At 33.4% G+C, this 17,773-nt stretch overlaps 1 protein-coding gene across 6 annotated transcripts in view; it reads right to left on the reverse strand.

Moving 5' to 3' along the window:
* Positions 1-3,054: 3,054 nt before the first annotated feature.
* Positions 3,055-17,773, reverse strand: part of LOC110997300 (segmentation protein cap'n'collar) — a 90,658-nt gene continuing 75,939 nt past the window's right edge. For 5 of the 6 annotated variants that reach the window (XM_022265395.2, XM_022265392.2, XM_022265391.2 and 2 more), the window contains 15 exons: positions 17,277-17,398; positions 16,830-16,918; positions 14,980-15,059; positions 14,415-14,511; positions 10,713-10,790; positions 9,974-10,085; positions 7,289-7,385; positions 6,386-6,482; positions 6,093-6,190; positions 5,751-5,874; positions 5,261-5,347; positions 4,602-4,732; positions 4,298-4,471; positions 3,633-3,738; positions 3,055-3,265 (listed from right to left, as the gene is read on the reverse strand). In XM_022265395.2, the coding sequence (XP_022121087.1) occupies positions 3,210-3,265; positions 3,633-3,738; positions 4,298-4,471; positions 4,602-4,732; positions 5,261-5,347; positions 5,751-5,874; positions 6,093-6,190; positions 6,386-6,482; positions 7,289-7,385; positions 9,974-10,085; positions 10,713-10,790; positions 14,415-14,511; positions 14,980-15,059; positions 16,830-16,918; positions 17,277-17,398 (1,548 nt within the window). In that variant the 3' untranslated portion in view covers positions 3,055-3,209. The remainder of the gene's footprint in view (positions 3,266-3,632; positions 3,739-4,297; positions 4,472-4,601; positions 4,733-5,260; positions 5,348-5,750; positions 5,875-6,092; positions 6,191-6,385; positions 6,483-7,288; positions 7,386-9,973; positions 10,086-10,712; positions 10,791-14,414; positions 14,512-14,979; positions 15,060-16,829; positions 16,919-17,276; positions 17,399-17,773) is intronic. The other variant, XM_022265394.2, reaches the window with a different exon arrangement.

Raw genomic sequence — 17,773 nt, forward strand, 5'->3', positions numbered from 1 at the left:
CCTTTTAAGTAAAAAATACCTGTGTTAGGGTTCCCAGCTCTTCCATAACAAACTTAATTACTTAAAATAATGACATTATTTTAAGTAAAATAATGATTGAATGAATGATTACACCTATAATATGGCTGACATCTCGCATTATAGTTGTGTGAACTAAATCCGAAGATTTGGAAATAAATAATATGAACTCTGGACATCAAATTAATTAATTTTAGCTTTATTTATTTAGATGAGTCGAGCAAATAAAATGGTTTAAATGACATTTTGTAAGCTTCTTATTAGATATTATGTATCTGCATGAATTATGAATAATAAATAATATACACATGAATGGTTTTTTATTTTTCTGTCATCACAAAATAAAATGAGACAACCCATACTTATGAAAATAGAATATACAGGGCGTCCTAAAGTTATGGGACACGAAGGGAAAGTTCCTTAAATCGTAGTATGTATTTTACTAAAAGACTTTATTTTTAAAAGTTAGTATATCTGTGATCAAAGATTTTCTAAAATTATTTGCTTCGTCTGGGAATCGAAACACCCCTACTTTCATGATGCCAATGGAAAATGGCCAAAAACTAATAACTCTTCTCAAGTAACATAGTATTTTAAGAGGAAGGAATATCGTGAAATTAATCATTTAAACCATAGTCCCTGGATGACCGAGCTTTGCTCGGTATTTTTTTTGAATAAATTGTGTTTTTAGGAAATTATATTTAAGTACGAATAACATACTAATAAAATGATAAAATATGAACAATATAGAATATATATGCTGGAATAGCTTTAGTGTTGTTGTGTCGTTAAAGCAATTTAAAAAAAATAGTATTATTATTCGCTGATAGATGTCAGGAAAAGGGCATTTTCAGTTTGAATTGGGACTCCTAGCTAGATCGATTTATCGCCCCCAAAACCCCCCATATACTAAATTTCATGAAAATCGTTGGACCCGATCCCGAGATTCCAATTATATTATATATATATACAAGAATTGCTCGTTTAAAGATATAAAGATTATATTAGATATAGATTAATAACATACATGAAACTGCCGTAGTCAATTAAGTGGGTACCTTTTGGTAATTAAATGCTCAATATGTGATCCCTTTGGCCTTAAGCAAATCGCCCATCTTTTAATGACTTCGCTGCCTGTTGAGTTTCTTATTAAATGGTACGATTCTGTTTTCAATCATTAATCTTCTTTTAATAATAATTTCGGTTAACATAATTTCGGTTTTTGGCGTTCATAAGTGTACATTGAATATCTATACCTATATGAATAAATGATTTTTGAATTTGTAACTCACCACCCACGTTCTCGTATCGCTTTATGTATAAAAATAAATTACGTTTATTTTGGAACATAGGATCATAATGTTATCACTTATTCCACGTCATTAAATTCGAGCCTGTTGGCATCCCTACTCATCGGCAAAAAAGACAGAGGGTGTAGGCCGAGAGAAAAAGCCGACGTAAAAATCTCTAGGTACTATTAGTATAGCAAATTATCAAACAACGCTTATTATTAAAACAATTATCGCAAATGAATTAAAAGTAGCCTGCCCAGTACTAGTCCCAGGCCCTTTTATCAACTAGATAATCACTGACTATATGAATATATGTGCATCAACAATAGATATATAGACGATTGATTTTTTTAAGTTTAATTTTTATTTTAGCTTACATAACCCTTGTCTGGTATCTTCGCGAAACCAACCTGGAGCTTTACTATTATTCTTAATTTTTCTTATTTTAGTTTCATTTACTTTTCTCCAAATTGACATTAAGGATTCAATTAGGTCTACAACCTTATAGGCTAGCAGACCTCCGCTATACTATACTCCAACATTAGATTTTTCAGGTATGGGTTTAGGTGATCAGTTAGTAAAACCTTTATTATGAAATCCCTAAAATAAAAGGTAAATTAAAAAACCCAATAGTCACGCTAAGCCTTTATTAAAAAAAACTTATTTTAATATGCGTTACCCGTCGCCTAAGATACTTAAATTAAATATATCCTTGCAAAGCGATTTAGTGTTACAAAATATTCACCACAGATTAGATATTTTTTTAATGGCAACATTTTTAAACAGATACAGGTAGATTGCAATTTCGAACCAACTTCGAATTTTTAACCTAAATACTAGTTTAAAGTAATTCTTTTTAATGGTCCAACTCAAAAACTAAATCTAACAATTCTTAAACAAAGACTACACTATGGACAAGTAAATATTACATAGTGTGTACAGGTACTATTTTATAAATAAAATTAATGTTAAAAAAATATAGAAATATATAATAGATATATACATAGTAATCACGAAACCCATAAAGGTTGTATGTAAAGTATATTTTGTTCAGTTCAAAGATCGCTATTTCCACAGAGTACATTGATAATATCTAAATAATATCTATCTATCCCAAGCCATGGCGTGTCCTTAGTTAGATATTTTTTAGGTTATTTATATCTAAGTTGGTTAAAATTCAGACAAACATACAATAGATACAGTGCTCACATATAACAAAATCCATTTCAATAAATCACTGAAACGACCAAGTTTTCTATTTAAACTAAAAGTTATATGTTTGCCACAAAAAAAGAAAAAAATGTTGCCTCCAAAAAATTGCCGACACAAATGACAATTATCAATATGGCTTACAGTAAGTTCCTTAATCTAAAAGACCAATCGGTCTTTCAAATTCCTCTCCATCGGACGAGACATCCATAATTTTGTACTTTAGTAGACGACCGGAAATAATACAACAGATATCTATAACAATTAACCTACGCTATACATAAATAAAACGACTAAATATACAATTATTGCATCGTGACCTTTATCATAAATTACTGGCAACACCGTAAACTAAACGGAAACTAATCGAAAATGGAATAGCTTTTTCTATCACATCGGTTTTTTTTTCGAATATTTAAAGCATTCTCACGTCTACGTAAACCCAACGAACGCGCCCGTTCTGTGACGTCGAAACACGAACGCGTCGTTAACTCTGTACTCCACGCGTTGGAAGTAAAAAAATGAAAAATTTAAATGTTTCAAAAGAATTTTTATCTTTAATAAGGCAATTTGTACAGAATTATTGCTTTTGGCAGAAATCACGTTTTCTGTTATCTTAAGTACGTGGATTAATTTTGTAAACACAGAGGTATATTTGTTCCAGTCTCGCTACCAAACAGGTAGGCAATGTCACTCATAGTTCTTTTTTCTGTCCATGTCGTCGTCGGTTCTGTTCATGCCGTGGTCTAAAAAAAATATAATCATTTAAAACTATGGTTATTATTCAGGAGATGCCACAAACACAGATACAGATAGCAGGGCCATAAATCTTTTAAAATAACTATTGCTTTATTTAATTAGACTGTAATAAATATAAGATATTTGGCATGTATAAAGGCTACGTAAAAAGGCGTGTCTTTATATCAGATAGAAAAGTAGAAAAATAATATTGTTCATAACGCTCGAACATTCGCTTGCCTCAGACATAAAAAGTCGACAGCGTATCATGGACAGGCTGATCACATACTTGCCTATTAAATTGACGAATCATACAGAATTATGAGGCCCAGACCCAAAAAGAATGTTTCTAAAAGGTTAAATAAAATCACATACCTTGGTGCGGGTTCATTTTGGGTACAAGGACAACGTTTCCATCGGCCGCCTGCTGCAGCGAGTACTGAGCTGATGATAAAGGCCTGCCTTCACCATCGCGGAGGTTCTGTAATCATTATATATTATATATTTGATTTGATTGACACATTGATCACGTCCGCATTTTTGTGGCAATTACACACCAATGCTTTTTGTTGCCAGCATATCATGGTTAAATAAAAAATAGATTCGAACGTCTCTTTCTCCCTTTAAAATGACATCGATCATGGCAACACGTGCTTATGAGATTCGCTAGAAAATTTTGGGCCAAGTTATATGAAATTAAGAATAAATACTGTAACGTTTATAGTAATAAAGCTTAGTGACTCATTATGACATTGGATTTCGGAAGTGGCTTTTACTTTACGGGGCGTACGTCAAAACGGTATGACTTATCAAGAACAGTCAAGTCAAATCATTTATTTCAATTAGGCCTATTAAAAAGGCACTTTTGAAAGTCAAACCAAACAATTACTTTAGTCGCCCCATCCAAAAGGTCATTTGGAGAAAGAATGGGCAAAAAACTCCATACTGACTCATTTAAATAAAAATCAATATTTCGTATACATTGATTTAATAATATGAAGACATAAGGTCAATGAAAAATAGTAGATTTAATATCATACCTGGAAAACGTGTCGGTAAAGCGCCGCGAATCTTTCCTTCAGCCTTTGTCGTTCGGCGAGGAGTGCGTTGTGATCGCGCTGCGTACGTATTTTACGATCGCGGACTGTGCGCACTTCGTCCGCAAGAGATGTGATTTGATCCAACTTGCGTTTGCGGCAGTTTTGGGCTGCAACCTGATAAGGGAAGAAATTAATACGTTATTAAAAATGTTTTTTGATGAATAAATTTATGATACTAAAGATTACCCTATTACCGTGTGATTAATCACACTAAAAAAAAAATATATTTATTTATGGTTCTTACCTTATTCTTCCCTCTCCGCCGAATATCTCTGATGAGTGAGAGTTGAGCTTCGCTTAAGTCGTGTTTTGAGAGGCGTTCATTGAACTCGTCCATCGGCAGGTTGATTATGTCTGCTACTTCCAGCGGTATACCTGAGAAAAAAAAATTTATAAAAAAATGACTCGAAATTCCAACGTAAAGTAAACAAAAATGGTGGGTTTAGCCTAATTTCCAAACACGTTAAAGATGCAACTACGAAATAAATTATAAATTTAATGTGACATAAATCAGTGGCGCTACTTTAGGTCTAGGCCTCAGATTTCTGAATCTGTTTAATGATTTGTCAATCTAATAGGCAAGTAGCTTATCAGCCCCTTGTCCATGACACACGTCGACTTTTTGGGTCAAAGGCAAACCGGTTTCCTCACGATGTTTTCCTTCACTGTTCAAGCAACTGTTAAATGCGCACATAAAAAGTACATTGATGCTGGGAATCAAACCTGCTATCTCAGAAACGAGAGTCATCAGTCAACACTACACCTATTATTTTTCTAAAGAAGAAAGAAAATTTTCGCTATTTTCATTTAGCTTATAAATTTTAGTGCCAAGTAATATTTTTAACAGTTAGGGTTATTTACAGAACAGAGATCAGAAATAAAGACAGCCCGTATAGGTCTAACATTTACCGAGTGCCTTGGCGCGTTTCTCGTCCCGGCTCAAATGTCCCGGGGATCCTTCGGAACTGCTGCCATCTGTGAGCCGCCGAACTGCAATTAAAACGTATTATAAAAAAAATATTCCACCACCAATTCGATTCGATTCAATTATAAAAAAAATATTTCACTTATATAAAGAAAAAAAATCTTTATATTCCCTTAAATAAAGTAATGAAAAAAAACATTATATACTCGAGTAAACCATAGACAATATTAAAATCAGTGTAAAGGGACATAGGACGTTCTTCGTTTCATAACTATGTGGAATTAACTGCCTACTGAAGTATTTCCTAACCAATTTGACATAGGCCCAATTCTTAAAAGGCCGGCAACGCACTCACACACTGGCAAGACCTGCGGCGATGTAACTGTCTATAGTAGGTACGCCTTACATCGGATGAGCCTCCTGCCAGTTTGCCCTTTGTTTAAAAATACAATACTCTATACTACATACCTCTTTTGTCTCTGACCGGTTGTCTATGGTCTGGCGGCGGCAATGGCGCGCTGTAGGTGTGGTTGTGTCTCACTCTGTCACCCAAAAGCGGGAAACGGTTAACCGCCGGTGGAGTTACGTTGTTCTGTAAAATACATCGGTATTTCTTTTCTTTGTACGTAATATAAATATTGGCGCCAAATGTCATTCTAATCAGTCAACTGTCACTTGTGTGTATAATCTATGCAACTGAAACTAAAATGGCGGGCTGAATCATTCATTACGGCTTTTGAATTGCTAGATATTTTTGGATAACAAACATAAATAATACATAAAACTGGTCGGAATTAATAAAAATATTACCTGCAGGAGGGCGTGACTGGAATGTGCCGTGTTCAGGTCTAAAGCTGGTTGAAGCGGAGTCACATGAGGACCTGCCAGCTGATGACGACCGTACTCCACTACGAATGGGAATAAATACTTTACAACAAACAATAATTGTATTATTAATCAATATTTTTAGATTACATTGACGCACAGAACATGTTCAAAACCAGTTGTCTCGTTTATTTATATTCAACGTGCTATTAGAGTGACAAGGACGAAACATATGTCTCTAATCGTCTCTACTCTTAAATACATATACAAACACTTACCATTGTGCATATGCATATTTTCGTGATGATATGTCTGTTCGCATTCGTACTTCACGGCTGGGGGACGAGGCACGAGGGGCTCCAAGTGAGGTTGCTCCTAAAAATATTTACATTTAAATACCCCAAAATGGTGGCATACCTCTAAACTACTGAACCCATTTTGATGTAATATCGACTAGTCCATAAGTTTACAGAATATGTTCCTGTAATGACATGTATAATTCTCAAACTTTTCTGCTCTTATAACATTGATGCGTACGCATGGTCAACAACAAATACGACGGCAATGCAAAGCTGTATTCATTTCCTTAATTTTTTTCCTGTAACCTTAAGTTTCCCGGAACATTTTCCAAACAGGAAAGATAAATAAATCAGTGGCGCTACAACCTCTTTAGGTCTTGGCCTCAGATTTCTGAATCTGTTTCATGATCAGCCTCCAGTGTCTGACACACGTCGTAAATTTTTTGGGTCTAAGCCATGTCGGTTTCCTCACGATGTTTTCCTTCACCTTTCAAATGTTAAATCAGCATATAGAAATAAATTCCATTGGTGCACCGCCGGGATAGAACCTACGACCTCAGGTATGAGAGTCACGCGCTGAAGCCACTAGGCCAATACTGCGCAGAACAAACAGGAAAGATAATGCTTGAATATATAGGAATAAAATAAGATCTTTGCTTAACACATTTCACATGATCATATTTAGCAAATATAAATAGAATATAATTATAAATTTGACAATTATTTAAATGATCCTAATCCTTGGGATTGATTTGCTCCAGTTCAAATATTTATGACTAAAACATAGCGATTAAAATGAGTGGCGGAGGTCTATTTAATATCTTTTCTGTTGACGTTCATAAAGTGTATTTGGTTACATATATGAGAAAAAGAAATAGTTACCTGGAAGCATCTCTTGCCAAACATATGATGTTTCTTCTGTGGTGCATGGGCGTTTCGTTCTCTGACATATGCGCCGTCATATGGACGGAATTTTGAACTGTGGACAAATTCAAATTATTAGGAATTTTTATAGTTAAGAAATATTTCTATTAAGTGCTAAAAATAATTAACGATACATGGTTTTGGACATACGCGTATTAATAAACTCCGACTGCCAGATGACTCAGATAAATACGTTACACGGTAAATAATTGTACCTTTGCTTCTTTGATGTGTGTAAGTGTATATTTTATTAGGACCGAATTGGACAATATTGTAACTAGTGTTGCCCAAAATCGGTCTTGGTCTTGCAGTCTTGGTCTTGTTCTTGCATTTTTGCAAGACCAATACCAATACCAAGACCGCCTTATCGTAGCAAGACCAATACCAAGACTGAAGCCTGCAAGACTTGAGCAAGACAATACTTAAGCCTGCAATACTCTTGCGTCTTGCAGTTAGGACAAACTGAGATTTGGGCGTTATCAAATTTTCAACTTTATTACTAGAGAAATAAGGTTCAAGGTTGATTGGGAAAATGTGACGTTCTGCGAATAAACTGTTGGTCGGTCGGTGTATTATATACCTACATATTTGATAATTTACCGACAAAGACGCCGCGGTTTGCAACAAGTGTATCACAGCATTTGACATGCTGTCTCGATAGTGGGTGATTTAAACAAATTTGAAACGTGGAAAAACTCCAAATATGAGCGACGTCATATTGCTTTACGCATTTGGTTTTAAAATCACACATTTCCAAAAATCGAGATTTGCAGTGTCGGTTTATCAACTTCTATCGTATCTACTCTAGTAGCTAGTAACCTCCATAAAAACAGCAGGCAACGTATAGTTCCAATAAAAAAGGAACATAATAAACAATATTATTTGCATAATTATCTACACTTTATTTTTGCGTAGTCACAAAACCTATTTGATTTTGATTCTGATACTTCTGTTTTTTAATCTTTCAAAGATTTATTCTATCTATCAAAGAATGCCGCATTTTTCTTTGTCGGCCTTCGGCTTGTGTGCTTATAAATATGAGTTTTTATTTCAATTTCAGTCATTTCTAATTGAGTTTCGCTTCGAGTCTATATTATTTATTATTCTCGCCCATTTACCTAGCTAGGTACTCTAAATTCTTATTGCTTTCGGAGTGAATGTTTACAATTTGACATTAGTGAAGAATAAATAGCAATAGGCTAATAGATATTTACAAGTCTTGCGAGACTTGCGAGACTCTTGCTGCAAGATCAAGACCAAGACCAAGACTGAGAGCGCAATACCAATACCAAGATCAAGACCAGGTGTATTGACGCAAGACCAATACCAAGACTGGTCTAAGACTCGTCTTGGTCTTGCATTTGGGCAACACTAATTGTAACTAGAATAATAGTAATCATATGGATGATCTGCGTATAATATATATAAATAAATAATTTTTGATGCTATAGGGCCGTTCAAGTATTAAGCACCAAATAAGATATATACATATATAAATACGGTTTTATATAATATTATATATGATTACGTCAATAGTAATTATTACTTTGTTTACACATATTACCCACACATTAATCATAATAGTTCACGTTTAATACGATAATAAATTTAATATAATTTTGAAGTCCTTTTCAAGTGTTAATTTTGAAAGTACTTTTTAAGTAAATTGAACAAGTATCGTAATTCATATTTGATACGATAAAATCTGTGTTAATCGTCAAACGTTGTTAAACATGAATATAGTATGTAATATAGTATGTAATATAGTCAATCTCTAAAATATTCATGAAGAAAGCTGTACCCAGATATAACATACCTATACAGTATTTTCCTTGAAATTAATAGAGTGATCGTTGTTTGATTATTTTAATACAGAATCTATTAAACATGTGTAATGCCCGACATCTCTATGGTATAGTTTTGAGTATTCCGATAATCAATCAACGATACTTTGTCATCAATTACGTCATAATTATCAAATTAATAAAATGTAAATACATGAAAATTTTTAGAGAATATCAGATTAGATTTTCTTAATTTCATGCCCATTATTAAAGATAAATTGATAACTTCGTGTCATCGTACATACTAGACAATTTTATCATACAAAGATAGCGACTGAATTTGAATGATTTTCAATTTTTCAATGAATCTAGCATGATTAACAAAATAATAATCTGTAAATCGTATTTCGTCACAATTATCTGCTATTTATAACATTTGTATACATATATTTCTAAAAAAAAACGATATCTTTGCTAAAAGCGGTGGGTCAAAAATTTGGAAATATGTAAATTATTTTTCATGACATGTTTTGTTTTGTTAAACGCGAACTATTGTCGTTGACCGTTGCAACACCAAATTTTCCCCGCAAAAGCGGCGGTTTCTTAAAATATTAATAATTCGGTGTTGGAACGCTTAGTTACCATTGTGAACACAGATTTAGTTTTGAATAATAAAGTATTTTTAACAGTCTGATTCCGTCACGTTTTCTACTTATATATAAAGTTTCTGTTAATATCGCAAATATACATCTATTGTAAATTTAAAAACACTTACAAAAGTTATTGCTATAGAGAATTATCGAAGAAACTGAATTTTATATAAAAAATCGAGCAAAGTGAACGACGTTCAAATGAATACCTGTGGTAATCCTGTGCTGAGTCAGATCCATCACACCATTCTCCGTCAGACAGTGATGGAACTCTCTCCGAACCCATGGATGAAACAGCGCTGTCTGAAGCCGAATCACGCTCTGAAAATATTAAAGAATATATATATACCTTATAAAGATATACACGCAAAGTAAGGCTTTCTAGCTACTAAGAGAAATGAGAATTAGATCGTGATTGGTCAATCAGATAATGATGTATCATGTGTGTCCTTTATTAGCACTAAGATACAGAAATGTAATACAATTGACATAAATGAAAAGGAGGGCAATTGGTGGCCTGATCGCTGTCGAGCGATCCCTCCCAGTCAAAACCTTATACTATAAAGATATACACGCAAAGTTAGGCTTCCTAGCTACTTAAAGAAATGAGATTGGTCAATCAGATAATGATGTATCATGTGTGTCCTTTATTAACACTAGGATACAGAAATGTAATACAATTGACATAAATGAAAAGGAGGGCAATTGGTGGCCTGATCGCTGTCGAGCGATCTCTTCCAGTCAACCAATATAAAAAACAATTAGATAAAGCAAGAAATGCAAGACGTTGTTATTTAGACGAACAAAAACAGGAACAAAAAACGTTACTTTCAGGGTAAGAGTCGGAGCTATGACAGCCATATCAAAATCCTTTTTCTATAGCACTGAGCTCAAAGTCTCCACTCTGAATTTTATCCTTGGTTAGATCATACAATAAATATTTCTTACCTGTGGTCATAGGCATGTGAGTTTGATTCTGTGGCACATGCGCAGTGGCGCCATCCAACATGCGCATTGTGTACATACCTGAAATACATTAATTAATATTACTATTATCGTCTTACAACACGTAAGTTTTTTTGAAAGTTTAATCTCAACTGTATAATTGTAATGTTGTGTTTACTTGGAGATATTTCAGTTATGATATCTCTATTCAAGATTAGTATTCATTCAATTTTGTGAAATCATCACCGCGTAACTCAAAGATACTGTCAATGATATTTTCTATATTTTTATCAACGTATAAACGATATTTCTGGTTATCGCGAAAATTGTAACACGAATGACAGACAAAAATATTATTTGCAGTAATAAGTTCTGTTGTATTGATAAGATAAGTGACTTGCTTATTAATAAATTATGGGATTAGTGAATATTCCACGATTTTTTACATATTTAAAATGTTCGATAACAAAAATCGAATACAGTTACAATACAATACTTTTCTTTGCAGTCGGCTGAAATTGGCACTACAATGTTTCGGTGCGTACAATGAATAATTTTACTTTATACCTAAACTAAGTTGTTTTCCTCGCATTTATCAAGTTTAAATACAATTTATAATAATACATTGCTTTTAATTTATTTTATTGTTCTTGATTACTTCAGATGTCATATGGAACATGGTGTAATGGTTGCAGCTGCTTACAAACGTTGTGTAAAAGAAAAACTTGCCAATTAAAAAGAGTGGCGGAGAGTTTATTGCCACTTCTACACCCTTGATTTGGGAACTGGCAGTAAATGTAATATTAGAAGCATTTAATGTATTACATTTTCTTTATTTTGACGTTAGTAAGTGTACATTATGTTACCAACATGAACAAATGATTTTGAATTTGATGTATCTTAAAAGATACTATATTCATAGTACAGCAAACATAACCTTTCATATCAGTTGCTACTAAGTTTGTGTCACATTTATTCAAGTCTAGAACTGTATTTTCCAGATACTAGTATTTAATATATTCCCTTCTAATGGTTAAAATATTTACTGGCAATACTAATATGCATGACAGCGACTCTCTTACAGGCCAAGAAAAGTATGTGGCACTGTACATATGTATTAATATACTTTTACCGCGTCAAACGTTGATTGAAATTTGACATTTTGCATCTGTACAGTGTAAAAAAAAATCGGCTGTCTGTAAAGTCGATTTACTGACGATAGTTAAATGTGACAACGTCATATAAAATTACTGATTTTTACTTTAATTTGTTTGATAGATTTGCCACCTTTACGTTTCACGCTATTTTAAAATACAACAAACGTTTTGCTATGTAGGTATAAGAAGTCATTATTGGTAGATAAGTGATTAAAAAAAATCCACATCAGGGTCAAGGGAGTCAGAATTATTTATAACTATTTGATAACAATCAAATACAAAGGTAGGAGAGTCATCTTTCTGTCACCAGAAATCTTTATGATTAGAATATTAATAGCCTCTCGTGTTATTTTTAATGAAGGTTTTAATGACACTTTATATATTATATTTGCTAGGGATCTGTCACGTAAACAACTGTACTGTGTATTATTTATTTAGCTTAAATAGATTTATTGTTTCATATTTACATGAGATAACTATTAAATTTTCCGAATGACATGTTCGTTAGTGTAAACTGCAATTTAGCGACAAAGATAACGACACTACGTAACGACTTTTCAGATTTTGTAACATAAAGCAAGTCGATACAAATATTACATATATTTGTATCGACTTGCTTTCTCAGGGGTATCATAAAACATATATATTCGGTTATATATCCAAAGGGCAAAGGCATAAGCAATCTCTTCCTGGCTACTTATCAACCTGAGACCAACAGAGACCAGGAAATGAATAAAAGTATATACTGTCAACAAAAGTTAGAGATGTGTAAGAAGGATGGGAGGATTTTTTAATCAATTCGATTTCGAGAACCAGAAGTTTTAGTAGCACTTTTAACAGTTTTCTACTGATCGTCTTTATATAATCTGACCTTTCCAAAATGCTTGAAGTTCTTGAAGCATGAGCGACATGTGTGAGAAGCTATGCAGTCAATGAAGACAAGCATTCCAAATATCTGTGCGTAATTCTTAGAATAGGTTGTAACTCGATGCGCTCTTAACGTAATTTCAAATGTAACTAGGGAAAGTACCCGACGTATAAATATACCAAAAGTATTTAAAGTATATTTTATTCCCCAAACTCACCATCATAATACTTGTAGAAATTCAGATATTCCATGTCTCGGTACAGCATTCTGCCGTAATACGGCGAAATGGGATAGAAACTCGTATAAGGGTAGTAACCAGAAATATCCATCTTGAAGCTGAGTCTATCTCTTTAATCGTTGAATAGTCTTAATGTTTTTCGCTAAAATATAGACTATGATATTCCCCTTTAGATGTTTATGGATATATTTCAACTTTAACGTGTATCAATGCGTTGTAATCTCCAAATCGCATAAAACCTCTTTGTTCTATTGCGAGAAATTTCCACACAGACAATAGATACGTGTTTAATAATTCTTTGTCAAACACGAATTACTTTATTTTATCGCAGCTTAAAATAGAGCTCGATAAGTCTAATCGTAATCAATTAATTTTTTGAATTTGAAGGACCAGAGACAATAATTGTAGGTTTTCAAAACAAAAACTGGTACTTTTATTAGGGACTCGCAGGATGTCCTAGTTTTTCTCAAAGCGCAACAAATTTTGCACATGCATCCACAATTGTACTTATTGTGCACCTGTCTACACATTCTACGTTCGCGTAAAAAGAATGGCATAAGTAGGCTTTCAAAAACACGAAGGCACAACACAAAAGTCAAAGTTTAAAAAGTTAAAAATTTCGCGCGTATATAGTATATACTACGTTAACACTGACAAGTATTTATATACACAAATGTCAATTTAAAATAGCAAAAAAATTAAAATCACTTCTTAACAAATAGTCTGTACACGTAAGAACCCATTTTGGAATAACAGCACAGATTATAATAACAAACGACTGTTTCAGACAGAGCGCGAATTCAAAATGGCGGGCGGTGGCGGGAAATGATATTATCAGTTATCGTGAAATAAACATCAGTATCAGAGACTTAAGTTTGTAAATACTAATAAATATATAGAGGTCATGTGTATAAATATTTGTTTATGTCGTTAGAATTTAATTATCTTGATTTGTTGGAATGATAAAAAAGTTTAAACCAAATAAATATTATTTAACATGTGTTGGTTTAGTTAAGTTTGGGATAATTAAATATATATACATTCACTGACGTAAATAAACGTCATACTTCAAATTACGTTTATTTAAATGTATGTATTAATCTTTTAAGACTTTAGCACAGCTTATAACCGCCATTTTGTTTGGCAATGTATTCTGAGATTTTTCATTTTGAGATTTGTAAACCCGTCAACGCTAAATTCGGTTATTTAATGATCAAATATTTAAATACTTGTTTAATAATAAGAGTTTGTATCGGTATTGAATATTTTTTATAAATATTTCTTTAGGAATTTTACCACATGTTACAAACTAACCTACAGCTAAGTACTTAGTTATCGAACTGTCATTTATATGGGCATACATTTCAGAAAACATTGAATACAATGGCAGCCTGAATACAGGCTGATAGATTACATTTTTGTATTGGTTATATTTAACTAACCTTCATTCATAGCCATATCCATCAGTTGTAAATCTTCATCATTTAATATCGATTGCAGGAAGCCATCTTGATTGGGAGCCATTTCCGATGTTGAATTCTGTAACAAAATACTCATTATACAAACACATATTTGAAATTTAAACATGCATATTTTTATTGTACCATTTGCTTTCTTTGTTGTCTTAAAGATGTATTCCCTCCATCGATATTTAACACACCAATTAAAAAAACTAAACAAATCTAAAGGAGAAATATTTATGTGCTGTATTTTACACTGTATTTTTGTTTGATGATTTCCTTTTTTCAAAGAGTACCAAGACTTTTTACGTCAGCATTTTCTCTCGGCCTACACCCTCTGTCTTCTTTGCAGAGTAGGGATGCCTACAAAAGTGATATCTGTATCCTATGTTCCATAATAAACATATTTCTTTTTACATAATTCCTCAATTTTTCTTGCTGCGTCGTTTTATTAGCAGCATCCAACATTAATGATGATTTAAACTTTAAAACTGTTAATAATAAATAACTGATAATATATAAGATATACTCAAATGAATTATGTTACCTGATAGTATAGAGCGTCATGTTGTTGTGGGTGATGGGCTGATTCCACTTTATAAGAACTTTCGATTGGGGCTGCAGCTCCTGAAAAATCCCATCTTTAATTTCACTCACGAGTTTCCAACATTTTTGGAGGGTAGAAGCCAAAAGTCTACCATTTTTAGGCCTCTTGTAAAGCGTCTCGTAAGAGACCTCGTCTATAAAAACTAGAATAAATACAGTAGAACTCCAATTATCCGAATTAATGGGGACCGGGACCCATTCGGATAATCGGATTTAAAAAAAAAATGCCATTGAAGAGAATAAAAGCTACGTTTTGATATTGCACTATTTTTTTATTGAATTAAATGAAATAAACATGAAATTTTCACATGTTTTAAATATAAATAAAATGTACTTATGTACAAGTTTAGAAATAAGGGAAGAATAATAGCGCACTTAGACTTTTTTTGGACAATTTTTTGTTATTCGGATAATCGGCGATTCGGATAGTCGGAGTTCGGATAATTGGAGTTCTACTGTATAGAAATAGAACAAAGGAGCCTCACCTGCATTTAAGCGATATTTAGTTGCTGATGAGTGTATGACACCCATGTCAGAAGGTACACAAGTCCGCGATTAAATAATTGTTTCGCTGTATTAATAAGTCGAATTGGTTCAGAAATTTTCAATAACGATCTCAAAAAAACACTATCTTGCTGATTTCCTAAAGTCTATCTTATGGGTATGCACGTTTTTCGCGACAGATGGTCACTAACTATTATCGTAATAATTATTATTAAACCTTCGATAATAGATAGATACACATTACATTGCGAATTTTCATATCTAGCGATAAAAATATAAACAAACGCAATATCATGAAATTTTCAATATTTTTTTTTTTGCAATATCATTCATCATGTACAATTCGACAATCAGTCGTTAATCAGCATTTTATCGAATTCAGGACAGAAAAGATGATACATATACATTGATTTGGGCGTGGTTAAGATATATTACAAGTGGATTTATACTCGAATTGATATGCGATGATAAACTCTAGCAAGCATGCGATAACCATGTGTTTGAGTTTAAAAAAATGCTACTCATATCGCCCGTTTATGTACGTACATGTACTAAACATATACTTATGATATCTCTCAATGGAAATCTTCGCGATTATAATGGATTAAACAGTCGGAACTGGATATATATTCGGCGCTGATAAGTTTTCAAGAAAGCATTGTCATTACTAATACCGCAATTGCTGGCATTTTTGTCTTTATTTATGACTTGTCATATATTTTATATTATGTATGATGTGGTAACTTTAACGATTAAATATATTTATTGTTATATATATTGTTAAAGGTAACCTATTTCATTATTAAAATAGGCTCAGTACTTCTTGAATATATAACAAACCTAAAGATATATAACAAATATATGACTGGGTACAATTGATGACATAATGTCTATATATGTTTCACCAAGTGTTTCAATAATTATATCATTGAACGCCGGCGCGTAATTTTAACAATTAGAAGGCAATTCTAGTACGAAAATACCTACAAACTCCTGTGTTACAAACAATTGCCGTTCCACAACTGCGCGTTTTTCAAGGCAGTTTTTTCCGCGCACCACCACTTTGTGGAACCAGCTGCCCATTGAAGTAATTCCGAACCAATTCGACTTTCTTTCAAGAAAAGAGCGTACCAATTCTTAAAAGGCCGGCAACGCACTCGCATGCCCTCTGGCATTGAGTGTCCATGGGCGGCGGTATCACTTAACTGCCCGTTGGCACCTTGTTGTATAAAAAAAATATCTGCCAATCAGATAGCATATGTTAATTTGATCTTTTGTTACACCTACCGTAGGGCTCCGCAAGTTTTTCAGGATGCGGCGGAAGTGGCGCATGAGGGGCGTGGTAGTTGGGAGGGTAATGGCCCCCTGCGCCGTGGCTGTTAAAAAAGTTAATTATGTATAAGGTCCTTTTTAAAGATATTAAATGCTTGTGTATGTATCGGTATAAATCAATGAAGCGACAATTTTACATAGACAAATCATACAAAAACTCTTTTCATGTAGGTAATCAAGCATAGGACATTTTCTATTATATTGAGGGAGCTGACAAACTTTCTGCTATTTGTAGCATATAGGCATTAAGGGTTTTTGTTTTCATTTAGAAAAAAAATATTTTGCTTGTTTTTCATAAGTTCTCTTTTTGTAAACAAATAAAAATGAAATAAACTTATATTATCGTTCTAATGCATGCACGGGATTCGATTACAAACTAAAAACACTTTGTTTTACACATACCTGATGTTATGCGCATGAGCATGTTGGTGGTAGTGCTGGTACTGGTCCGGGGGCGGAGGGATGGTCAGCAACGACGCCAGATCCTGCCACCGTTGTTCCACAGACATCGACCGCATCAACGACTGTTGAAGCAAAATGGGTTAAAAACATCTGTCTAATTATTACCCTTGAACTAATTGTCTTAAGAACTCGTTTCGATATCTACTTCGCTTATTAAAGATATATTTAGCGCATAGATTTTTTTTTTATTCGAGGTGGAAATGCATTTGCGCATCCCCTGCCCTAGAAAGTTACCAGGGGTATGTGGGACTCGACCCACACCAAAATCTCTGTTATTCAGAGACTGGGTGAACAATACCCACTAAAAACACCTCGACAAATACCTACAAAGCCGCGTTACAGAGGCTCCGGGTTCGCTATCGCATTCTACCGGGACCTCAACGGCATAATACACTCAAATTTAGCGCATAGATAGATTATTGATAGATAGATGCATA

The sequence above is a fragment of the Pieris rapae genome, chromosome 22 (assembly GCF_905147795.1).
Source record: "Pieris rapae chromosome 22, ilPieRapa1.1, whole genome shotgun sequence".
NCBI lineage: Eukaryota > Metazoa > Arthropoda > Insecta > Lepidoptera > Pieridae > Pieris > Pieris rapae.